Source organism: Quercus robur, chromosome 4 (assembly GCF_932294415.1).
Source record: "Quercus robur chromosome 4, dhQueRobu3.1, whole genome shotgun sequence".
Lineage (NCBI taxonomy): Eukaryota > Viridiplantae > Streptophyta > Magnoliopsida > Fagales > Fagaceae > Quercus > Quercus robur.
The window spans coordinates 15,932,427-15,945,361 of NC_065537.1; the positions used below are offsets into that span (position 1 = coordinate 15,932,427).

The 12,935-nt window shown below is 32.4% G+C and overlaps 1 protein-coding gene across 1 annotated transcript; it reads left to right on the forward strand.

The window, feature by feature from the left end:
* The first annotated feature begins 10,425 nt into the window (after positions 1 to 10,425).
* On the forward strand, positions 10,426 to 12,598 carry LOC126724375 (uncharacterized). Its single transcript, XM_050428938.1, has 4 exons — positions 10,426 to 10,921; positions 11,305 to 11,442; positions 11,630 to 11,779; positions 12,188 to 12,598. The coding sequence occupies exons 1-4, from the start codon at positions 10,487 to 10,489 to the stop codon at positions 12,260 to 12,262; spliced, it is 798 nt and encodes a 265-aa protein (XP_050284895.1). The 5' UTR covers positions 10,426 to 10,486; the 3' UTR covers positions 12,263 to 12,598.
* Positions 12,599 to 12,935: the final 337 nt, after the last annotated feature.

Sequence of the window (12,935 nt, forward strand, 5' to 3'; positions counted from 1 at the left end):
TGAAATGTAGGATAGATATGTGGGAAAGGAAAATTGAGGGGAGAGAGCCCTTTTCAGTTGTTTTGTTGGGGAGAAAAGAGGGGAAAGAAAATGGTGTGGTCAGGTGTTTTCCACCCATGTGCCACCAGTTGCTCTTGATTGACCTCCCTCCCCAACTCACATTTTAAACAAAACCCTCACCTTTGTTTGCTATCACAAGCAGTAACATTTGCTTCGTGGCTCAAAGAATAGGAATTCTAGTAATCTGTGACACCAAAGTTGGTCTTGAAGGTCAAGTGGTGGTGAGAAACTTTGGGGGGGGGGGGGGGGGGGGTGTGTTTGGAAATGGTTGGTAAGGAAGAAAGGAGATGAGATGGTGGAAGAGACGGGATGAAAATGAAGAGAGAAGAAAGAGAAGGCAACTTAGGGAATAGGGAAGAAAGACAAAAACAGAGAGATTAGCAACTGGGTGACAAGTGTCGAGAGAGAGAGGGCGATGATTCAGTTTGACATGATTCAATTCAGTCTTTTTTAGTTCATCTGTACAATTTCAATTTTCATTGTTAAGTTCATCAAAACAAAGTTTTGGAAACTGAAAAAATACTAAAACTAAAATGAGATTGGACAAAATGATTAAATTGAAACCAGATTAAAGTTGAAAGGAGAAAGGAGAAAGAGAAGAATGGATCAAGTTTGGCCTCACCCGAATTTAATTAAAACCAACTAAAGTCTGTTCAAGCTTGACCCAAATTAAATTTAAACATATGTATATCATTACGCATATATTACAACAAATTTATCAAAAATTGGAAGTTTCTTGCAATTTATTTGTTAATGTAAATACGCTATTGCTTGGTTGATGTTCTTGTAAAACCTTGAAGCACCATAAAAAAAAAAAATAAGAGGAAAAAAAAACTTCTTTATATAAGGGCATACTTGTAAATTCGCATAAAGTTATATTTTTATTTTTCTTCTCAACCAAAAGAAATCTATATACTATATTTATTTTACTCTGCATTAGTTTATGTATGCCAGATGCTTTGTGCTATGGATGATTGTCTCAACTTTCATGCTGTACAAAATGGAGAATGCTTTGCAAGCAAAGGCTTGTCTTTGAAGAGACCTTGGGGATTAAGTTTACACTGAAATTGACATGCTTGTCTTTGAAGAGACCTTGGGATTAAGTTCTCACTTTGAAATTGATATGCTTGTCTGTCCTTTGTGCCGTTCTGCGATTAGATGTGCAAATTGATTGATATGCAAGTTGACGTGCTAGCTAGTCCATGGTCGCATATGTGGGGCCGTGGATGATTTATCCCATTTTTTGTTACAATGTTGGGTATGCTTTACTATTTACAAAGGCAAGACTTTGGTGGCGTGTCAAGTTCCCGCGTCCTATATAAATAAATAGTAACTCTAGGCGTGTCAAGTTCCTAGGTCCTGTATAAATAAAGACTAATTTTAGTATCGTGTAAAAAATTATCATTCTTACTAAAATCATCTTATGTGGTAGGTTATGAATGTCTGCTTATTATTTTTATATGAACCTATCATTTTTTATTAACCACCTTCAGTCTGTCACACGGGTAATTGTGATAAAAGTTATGATTTTTTTACGTGATCTTAGAATTTTTAATAAATAAACCCTTGCTATTAGCATGCTACTCTTTCATAGATGTGTCATTGTTTAGATTTGTAATAAGTCTATGGAGATAATATTTTTCATAATTATTGATATAATTTGTTGTGCATAATAAAAATGATCTAAATGGTGAATTAGGTGAAAGTGATGTTCCAATCATAATGGACATTGTTTTTTTTTTTTTTTTTTTGATAAATTGATTGTCAGGGATGAGAGGATTTGAATCATGGATGTTTAGGTTGGAAACACTTCGAGATGCCAATTGAGAGGTACAAGAGTTTTGTCCACAACAGACATTGTTAGTTGTGAAAAAAGTTGTCCCTAACGATACTAATAGATCTACACGTTATTTTGCTTTCACAATAGCACATGTCAACGTGTGGATGCACTTAATAATTCACTCCTTTGGATGTGCCTTCTTTAGGAAAAAGGATATTGTGTATCTGGTATATGTAACCATCCTCTTATATAAGGGTAAATTTCATAAGCGTAAGGCTCATCCTATGTGAGAGGGTGATTACATATACCGGATACACCATATACCCTCTCATTTTATTAAGACTCCTATTATATCAATAAAAACAAATTTGAAGAATCGTCCAGTCAATTTTTCTTATGGCTCTTAGGAGTAAAACAGTTTTGTGATAAAGGGAATAATTGTGCAAAAAAAAGATAAGGGGAATAAAGAGTTTATGGCGTGCAGAAAATTATAGTGTTTATGTCGGATAGAAATTTTTTTTGTCATTTGTGGCATGCATGAAAGCATTGAAAGGTAATGTTCGACGTAAATTTTTTCAGATATATATTTTTGAACGGTGAATAACGGCATTGATTATGAATATTCTAATAACAATTATTTGGGTGGTATCAGTGAAAGAAAAAGGTTATAGAAAATAGATTTTGGGCTACCTGCCCCAGTTAGAGCTTTGTTGATATTTATTTATTTGTATTTTTTTGGGCCTGGCAAGTTGAGCCTCCTTTGATTATTCTATATCATTGCTTAAACAAATCATTCAAAAGATTGCGAACAAGAAAAGTTCTCTAATTGCGTTTAGACAAGGGAGAAAATTCCTACCCTAAGATGCAAGAGAGAAAATGTATTTGTACACGAAAAGCTTGACAAATCAACAAAAGAGTATCTAAGCTTGCTAGGAAAAATAAAAGTGTACTATGGAACACGAATAATTCTTATATGCAAATGATGGAATGGTGAAAAGTGCTGTAGGGACTTAAGACCCCAAAAATTTGAAAAGATAAAAATAAAATGCTGTAGCGATCTTATGCTTGAAAATCAGGCTATAGATTCACTTCTAGGCAACATACACCATGCACCAACATGAGCTTGTTGGGGACTCTGAATAATTTGGGGACGGGGTTTTAGAGATAAAAGATGTATTTATGTTAGAATCTTAGATGATTGGAGAGTAATTTACTCTTACCAGGATTATGTTAAACAAAAGGTTTTGTTTGTTTTTTCATGCAGTATAACAATTGGGAATTATGTTAATTCGATTATACTATGAATTTTGTTCCCTTTTAAAATGACATAAACCTTCTAAGAGTTTTGTAATTTAACTAATTAACACCTCTTAAAGTTATTAACGGAGACATTTTGGGTTCAAATCTTTCCTCTTCCACCTATCAAATTATCATAAAATGGCTTAAATTAACTTCTGTGAATTTCATGTTCGACTAAACTCCATTATATATATGGGCCTCATCCTCTTTGTCTTTCCTTAAAAAGGAAAGGAAGAAATGCACAATTAATTAAAAGTTTAGGGTTCATTTTGTTAATCAAACATAATGTTTTAGTTATTAATTAGAGGTATAAAGGGTATTACAATACAATGTAATAATGGTAAGTTTGCCACAAAGTTGATCTAATGAAGATTGATTTTAGATGTGTATGATAAAATGTTACACTAAGTGTAAATTAAACCCAAGTATCATTAAAGAAACAAAGTTGGCAAACTTAATTAAGATTTAACACACAAATTCAAAAACAACTCTTTTTTTGCTTCAATAAATAGTTGGATTACATGCCAGGATTGATGCAAATTAATTAGAAGTTTGGTATCAATTACCATGACTAAATAAGATATATATATATATATATATATAACAAATAAAAAAAATCATAAACCTAACTGTTCATACATACAATTAATTGAATATGGGTTCTCTTTGTTAATCAAATTAACAAAATGTTTAAGTTATTTATAGCTGTAAAGGGAATGGTAATACAATGTAATCTAATATAAGTTTGCCAAAGTTGATCTAATGTAGAGTTATTAGTTGTGTAAGATAAAATGTTACACTAATTAAACGGTGGTAATATAATTAAAAAATAAATACGCCACCACAGTATACGAATCATAAATCTCATTGACCAAAAAAAAAGGTTTGATAAATATAAGTAACCTTTTAGGGTTCTTGAGCAAGTGGATTTTAAAATTGGTATAGATGCATATAAACTCAAAGATTGTGGGTCTTATTTGTCTCGTTAGAATGAAATTTATCATGATCCAGAACATGTGATAAAGGCTCCCCAGACAGATAGAAGCTTGAGCGGGCCATGCACAAGCCTGACACTTTTGACCATGATCTGGGGCTGGGTTTCTCCTCATGTTCGAACTTATTCATTTAAGTAGGCACTACGCAACAGGCACAATAGTAAAATTCGTACAAATTGCCTCAACCTAATCGCCAAATGACTTAAAATTTTATTTATTTATTTATTTTTTTCTGTATTTATGATACTGGGTATGGTATGTGCATGAATTTCCATAGGTGAATTCAGGAGGGTAAGTTGGTGCCAATATCATGCCATTACCATTCGGATACATGGCGGGTTAGCCTTAAAAATAAGAGTGTATGTGTGTGTTTATATATATATATATATATATATATATATAATTGGGTGCTGGATGGATCGTGTTTTGAAATCCTCTATTTTTCTTAAAGATTTTGTTTTTTAATTTGTGTGCATTTGGATACAGCTTATTTTGCTGAAAACTAAAAATTGAAAATAATAAAAAAAAAAAAATTTTTTTTACTGTTCATCATTATTCATTGGCCTAAAATCACTGTTCATGGCCAATGAACAGTGGATAATACGTTGGACTTAAAAAAAAAAAACCCCAAAATAGTGAAAACGCGGACGTAGTCGCACTACCCAAACGGACCTCTTGTATGTTTGGTTGAGAGGATGAAAAAATAGAAAGATAGGAAAAACTTCTATCGTTAAGTTTTCCATGGCTTGGAGTTTGGGATCTATTGCTTAAAAAAGAAGAAAAAGACACAAGTCTTTTTTAACGTCTCTACTTTTGTTATATGTTTTTTCTAATATTAAAAATAATGGGTTGTAAATCTTTAGGCATATAAAAATGATGTTTTATTATTTAAATGAATTAAAATTTGTGTTGATATGAATAAAATCAACACACAGTCCTCATAATCTACTCATATCATTTTAGACACTCAAAATAATTGAGCTAGACTTTAGCTCATGAAGCTTGAGGTTGTTCAACCTAAATGTGGGAGCTAGTAATAACATACTCTCGAAACTCTAGCCTACAGTAAGAGCCATTAGCCCACATGAATTAGGATAACGGTCGCCCATAATATGCTATCAAGTCTTATTATAAACAACTTCCATGCAGTAATCGTGGTTTTCCAACTTTTTGTTGTTGTTGTTGGTATTCATTGTTCATGTCAACCACACAGTCAACTAATTTATCATTTTCTTCTAAAAAAACAAATTTATCATTTACATCAATTAAAAGTTGTCAAATTGTTATATACTCTAATTGTGAAATCTCTAGATTAATTAAAAAAAACCCTTGATTTAAGACGTTTGGAGAATATTAACTATGATCAATGTATAATTCAGACATCACATAGTGACTTGGTGAAAGATAATATTTTTCTTCAGTTATGTAAAGATAGATTGATGAAAACATGTTTGTTACACCTGAAATAAATACATGTTTTATAAATATGTGTGTGTGGAGACAAGGATTTTTTATTTATTTTTATTTTTAAATTTAAAAATAAAGTTCTCCTTTGGGAGAGTTTATTAATTTAATTATTTTTTACGGGAAAGAAGAATTTATTATTTAAAATAGAATAGAAGAACTATAAAGAAGTAGGAATGCATACCTCGACCTTGATAATAGTATCAAAACAAGGGAGGGCATCAGCCTATATCAAAAGAACCAAATATATTATGCTTGCGAGACCATTTGGCCAGGCTGTGGGCTATATCATTAGAATTTCTACGAAACAAAAATGTTTGGGGATTGAAAGAGCAAAAAATGTTTGTGGATTGGGAGGGTTTATTTACATGGGTTTGTAAAAAAAAAACTAAGCAAATGTAAAACTGTAGTTTTGAATATACCGGAAATAAGTTATGGTTACTCCCCACCCAACCCCAACCACACCCCCCCCCCCCCCCCTTCTTTTTTTATGCTATTATATATATCACAGTTTTTTTTTTTTTGTTTCTTTTAATAATTTTTTTATAGCAGAGTAAATTGCAAATTACATCCTTAAAGTTTAGAGGTGTTTAGATTTTACATCCTAAAGTTTTAGAATTTAGATTTTACCTCCTAAAGTTTGGGGTGTTTGGATTTTATATCTTGACGTTACAGAATTTATATTTTATCCCTTAAAGTTTGAGAGTGTTTGGACATAATACTCCCAAATTCAAAAACTCCTGAGTATAAAATCCAAATACTCCCAAATTTTGAGGAGTAAAATCCAAATACCCCTAAAATTTAGTGGATAAATTTCAAATTTTGAAACGCTAGGGTATAAAATCCAAACCCTCAAACTTTAGGAGGTAAAATTTAAATTCTGAAATTTCAGAATGTAGAATTCAGATAATCACAAATTTTAGGAGTGTAATTTGCAATTTGCCATTGACAGAATATATGTCACAATTGAGCCGCTGGTTTAAGTAAGAATGTGGCTAATCCACATTCGAATTGTATAACCCATTTAGATGGTAGCTTGCCATGCCACCTCTAACCCAGCAGGTTACTATAAAACTGGGCTCGAATTTGATCAACCATGACACCTATGTCTTTAGGGTCTAAAAGGCAGGGTAAATGTTTGTCTTTTTACATGAATTTCAAGTGAAAACCAAGGAAAATTCTTTACTTCAGGAGGCCCATATTTGAGACACGCAAGTGGGGGTCAGGATGGCTGGCCGGTTATTATGTTGGATGATGGGATGGAAAGGCTATAACCACAGGCACCTGATACTATGTACTGTGTCTGGAAAAATCTTCCATTATCTCTATCTATTACTTTGCTTTTTGTGGCAAATAGACAGAGAATGTTAACATTTGAGCCACAAGCCTCTAAGATACATTGCCTTTCAGCAGTAATTAGTTTCATGACAATTTACATTACCAAGTTGCTCTCCAAATTTATATATTTGTATACGATACTTTTTTTGAGAGAGATTTGTATACGATACTTAGTTGGTAAGATTAGGAATCTTTTGAGATAACAAAAGCTATCGTGCCAAATGTAAGAAATCTTTTTTTTTGAACCAGATACCATTCAAATGCAGAAAAAGTATTCAAAAAAGAAAAACGAAAGTACTAGTAGTGAACCTCTTAGTTCTGCTACTTATAAACAAAGCGCATATGACCTTTATTATTATCATTATCATTATCATCTATTATCTATTACCATTACCATTAGCTTTGGATTAGTGTCTTACTTTAAATTGGGCGTGCATGCGAATGTCGTAAACTAGGTATATTACAGGTTTTCATAATTAATATTCTGATAATTTATTTGGCACCTCAAGAGGGAACCTAGCACGCAAGCAATATGGCTTTGCAAACCCGTAAGAAGGAATTTTTCAATTGTAATTCACTTTGTGTCTCTAAAGTAGTGGTTTAGCTTAGCTAATCATAGTCAAAATGATTTGTCACAAAGCATTTTATTCTAATTCCTCCAATTGAAGCTTCTGAATCAGTAAGAAGGGTGATTTCGTAATCTTCGAAAGTAACGCAATTAGTTGGAATCCGAATTACACATCAATGAGGCCATTGGTTCAAATTTTCTTGCTCCCACCCACCCTCTTTAGGACCAAGACTCACTCATTATCCCATAAAAAAAAGTAATAGTATTTTATTCTTAAACTTTAACAAATTTTATTTTTTCCGTCTTTAAACTTAAATTTTCTTCACATCCTTTAACTTTGTAAAGTGTTTTTTTAATAGTTTAGAGACAAAAATAGAGGTATATATATATATATATATATATATATATTTTAATAGTTTAGGGATAAAAATAGTTTTTATTTTTTATTTTATTTGTTTATTTTAAGTTTAAGGATATAAAGTAAAATATTTTTAATAGTTTAAGGATGAAAATCGAATTTTTCAGTAGTATAGGGATGAAAAACAGACTTTTTAAGTTTAGAGATAAAAACAAATTTTTGGTAAAATTTAGGGGCAAAATAGTATTTACAAAAAAAGAAAAGAAAAAAAAAAGAGGGATATGTTCAAAAGCATGAAATAGCTATTTATGGAGAAATTATAAGGTTCTCATGGTGGACAAGTGACGTGGTACACCATTTTACTAAAAAGCTCCCACCTATTTAAAATTGCTATTTTTTAAAACAAAAACTAATTACTAACTTAGTAATTTTAAATAAATGAGAGTATTTTAATGGAATGATGGACAAGTAATATGGTCCACCAGAATACTTTATAATTTCTCCTAATCATGGCATTCATCAACCCACACTTGCACTCAACAAGCCCGATTGACCCAAAGACACCCATCCGAAAAACATTGGCTTTGAGAATTGGTTTAGCTGGGGTGGCATCAATGAAACCTAATCAAGGTCGAGTGGCGAGTTTTCCATATGGAAATCTAATGAACCTGACTTGTTCGAAGTGTAGAGCTCAATGCCTTGCCTTTGTGATCATTGTTGTGCCACCATTCTTTGCTTGATATATTTGATGGGTATGTTGAGATCTCTGTTAGATTTGATGGAGATCTTGAGATGCTGGTGAAGGTTTTGAGATTTCTACTAATTGTCCTGACTTGAATGATCTTATTTTTCAACTAATTAAGCTTCTGTACAATTTATACGAATTCATTTTTTTAGGTATATTTTATTTTATTTATTTTTTACAAATACACTTTTTAATGCTTTAAGATATACTTACTGTACTCTAGGGTTAACTGGCCAGGGAAAAAAGAAAAAAATGAAAAGAAAAAAACTCCTGGGCCTTCCTCCTCTTAAATGGAAGCAGAGTTGAGCCAGGATTGAGAGAGAGAGAATTAACATGTTATCATTTACAAGGACAGACAGAGACATGACATTTTGTACCAAATGGAAGTTTTGATTTACGGGGCATGCAGAATTAAGAATCTTCCTTCCTTTGATTAATAACAACAGCGCAGAGAATATGTTCAATTTTTTATTTTTTTCATGCAAAGCTATCCTCCATACGAGGGCAAATATTTTGGTGCCACGTGTCAACATAGGACTGTGATGCACAATTTATAGCGAGGATAACAAATGTCATTTTGCATGGCATATATATTATATATATATAAGCTATGAAAATTGGGAAGATTAAAAGGGAAAATATGTGGATGCATAATCTAACAAGCCCATGTGTTAGATTCCTGGTCTACATGACTAGGTCAGATCTTTATATATAGTACTTATGGGTGTACACAGCTTTAGCCTTTAAACAGTAAATAAGAATAATATTCACATGAACCCCTCTCCATTTCACTTTATCATCACCTTTTTCTTCTATTCTGCATTTTCATCATGTATGAATCATATCTGAACAATTTGAGTCCAATAAAAATTATGTTCCAAATGATATATCTTCCTTAACTAGTTTGCACAACCAAGACTGTATGTAGTAATAGTAATAATAATAATTCATTTTTCTCACTTGTTGAAATGATTATGGCTATATTAATTGGGTGTACAAAAGCATTCAAAATTATTTGACAATTTTGAAAAGAAGGGAATCATATTAGATGATTAAAAATGGTTATCTGTTTTGCTTTGTTTATGTGATATATATCAAAACAACCCACCTTGAATTAGTGAGAAGAAAACTATCCAATAATTATCTAGCTACCATAGTTACACCATTCTAAATAGGGTGTGACACTTTTGCCAACTAAATAGTAGAATTGCAAAAAGTCTACTTTAAAATCTTTAAAATAAGTGGTAGAGATTTTTTTTTTTTTTCACGTGATTTGTAACTAAATACAGTAGGTAATAATGTAGTGACAGATGAGTTAGTTTTAAACTAAAATTTCCTAAATAACAAGTTCAAGTTTTTATTTATTTATTATTAATGATATTGGCTATATTGATCACGTTAATTATATATAATAAGTGGTATAGAATTTTTTCACGTGATTTATAAATAAGTCATAAAGTAGTGACAGTTGAGTTAGTTTTAAGCTAACACTTTTTGCAGTAAAAATTTGTAGTAATTTTAGCTTATCAAAATTAACCAAATGATAACCTAAAGAACTGATTTTTGTTACAAAGTTTACGCGTTTACAGAGCTTAACACATAGTGACAGCTTAATAAGACAGTAAAACATTATATAACACTTAGTTAGAGCTTAACACACAGTGACGTATGAGTTAGTTTTAAGCTAATTATGCCAAAAAGAAAGTGGGTCATTCAGTTGTCCAAGCTGGCAGCAGAACAACTTGGCCAAGAGCCAGTGCACTATCACATTGCTATATAAGTTCAAGGCTTAGAGAAAAAGGGTCAGTGTCACATAAAGCCAAACCCAGATCAGACACCATTATAATCAAGCACTTCCAAGCCTCTCTCTTCCTCTGTAATGGCTTCTATTCCTCAATTCTACCCCGATTGCACATGGGCTACTGATAATCTTTCTCAGTTTTCTACACCAACTATGGCTGCAGGTGTGAATAGTGGTGGTGTTGGCCATGGTACAATTTTTGGTACTGGTCCAATATGGAGTACTGGTCAAGAAAGTTTAGTGCCATTATTTGATAATAATGGTGCAATTGATCATATTGTGTCATCAGTATCCGACAATAGGATGCCATCAATTCCAGGGCTACTCGGGACATCGTCGACAAACTTAGCAGCCATGCCGGCATTGCCTGACTACAAAATGGATTCGTGTGCTATGGCTGGAGTTGGCAACTTTGGTAGCGGGTACCAACAAACTATGTGTGACTTTGGAGATGAATGTTGTGGGTTTTTGGAGGATCTTAAGCCTGTTTATCCTGCTGTTGGAGAAAATTGGGTAAGCTTATATTATTGATTGGGGTTGTAGGAAAAAAAAGCATATATATATATTAGAAATTTGAAAACAAAGCAAATATATCGAGAGTGAAGGAACTTCTTTTATATCTCTATTAACTAAAGAAAACCGAACTTTATTAGTTTCTCTAAATATAGCATAAACTATACGTACTATTGAGCCAATGGTAAAGAAGCTAATTTACTGAACAAGCTAGTTTGAGATTGCTCTAGATGCAGTTGTAACAATTTAAGAAAATCTCTTTCCATGTGATGAGAGAATTAGAGCTTGAAAATTTTCATCTTATTTGAGGAAAAATGATTTAGATTAGCTATATGTTAATTATGTTAGCACTAATTTTATTTCAATGTTGTGTTTTGTTGCAGGGAATTCAAGGTAATCAACCACCTCTGATTGAAGAGTCTAACATCAAAGTTGGTCGGTACTCTGAGGAAGAAAGGAAGGAAAGGATTCTAAGATATATGAAGAAGAGAAACCAGAGGAACTTCAATAAGACCATCAAGGTCTGTATCTCTCTTTTTCTCTCTCTCAGACACACCTGTAGACAGGTACACGCACACGCACACGCATACGCGCACACACGCTTGCTCTCATTCAAGTAGCTTTGGAGAGACACAGTAGAATAGTTTTTGTTCATTTCATAGTCTGACCTCTTACATGTGCATTTACTCCATAATCCACTGTATACAGTATGCATGTCGCAAGACCCTAGCTGACAGGAGAGTCAGAGTTCGTGGGCGATTTGCAAGGAACAGTGAACTATGTGAAGAAGAAATGATAAGGAAAAAGAAAGACAACCCTCACAAGGAGCAGGAGTTTTGCTGTAGTGAGTCTTTGCAGGTAATCTCTCTCTCTCTCTCTCTCTCTCTCTCTCTCTCTCTCTATATATATATATATATAATAATAATAATAATACACAACTTTTCAAAGAATTCTATGTGTATTTATGAGAGTTTATTCCCTTTAAAATGAGTATTTGTTTCCTTGTATGATTGGAAATCTTATATTTTATATATAATCTTTCTTTGATTAATGTGTTTTATACTTTTATATATATATATATTAGATGGTGATAAAGACATAGAAGAGATTAGAGAGTATATACTTAGAAGTTGACGGGACAATCTTTGTATATAAGAATAACTATGACAAAATCCTTTTCAGTATTTCTTTACTTTTCCATTTTCTTATTGAATTCATCAATTTGCAAACATGTTTATTCATGTTATTTCTTGTATAATTTTGCAGATAAAAACTGATGAGGATGAGTGGCTGCAAGAGGCTATGGCAAGTTTAATGTATTTACCATATATTGCTGGGTGAGATGCATGGTGGAGCTAGTTTATGCCAAAATTGACAACTAATGTAGAGATGTTTGAACAGGGCAAGACTTTCTATCTTGTTTCGAAAACAAGGCAAATTAATGTTGGGATTTTGTAATATTATTCGCTTTCTAGTTGGGTTGCTTTCAGCTAAATGCTCCACAGTAAAAAGTTCACTTAATTTTATGTTACTTTCTCCTTCACTTTATTGCTTAGATAAGCACATGTAAACTTTGGCGGGTTTTGTGTTGTTGCATACACTAATTATATGCATGGCCTGGTGTAATATTGCTAGCCATTTATTTATCAAAGGCATCACTCTAAAATTCCTTTGAGAGTTGAGATGACTTGAAGTCTCATTTAACAAACCAATTAGATATGTTAAGGATTTGATCTCATGGATATTCGCCAGTTCAGCCACTGTATTTTACATTTCAGCAAGTGTAAATTCATAATCTAGAAAGGAATTCTTGGATCTTTTTTTTTTTAAGAAGGGAAAGAGGAAATTCAAACTAATTAATAGCCTCCACTTCAAACAATGCCACTGATTCATTGAAATTTAAATTTGAGAGGTGATGGTCCCAGTCTTGTGATTTGCACAATAAATTTTACTTGAAAGACAACATATTTGGGGCAATTCAATTTTCATGAGAGGTTGATAGAAATTTTCTTTT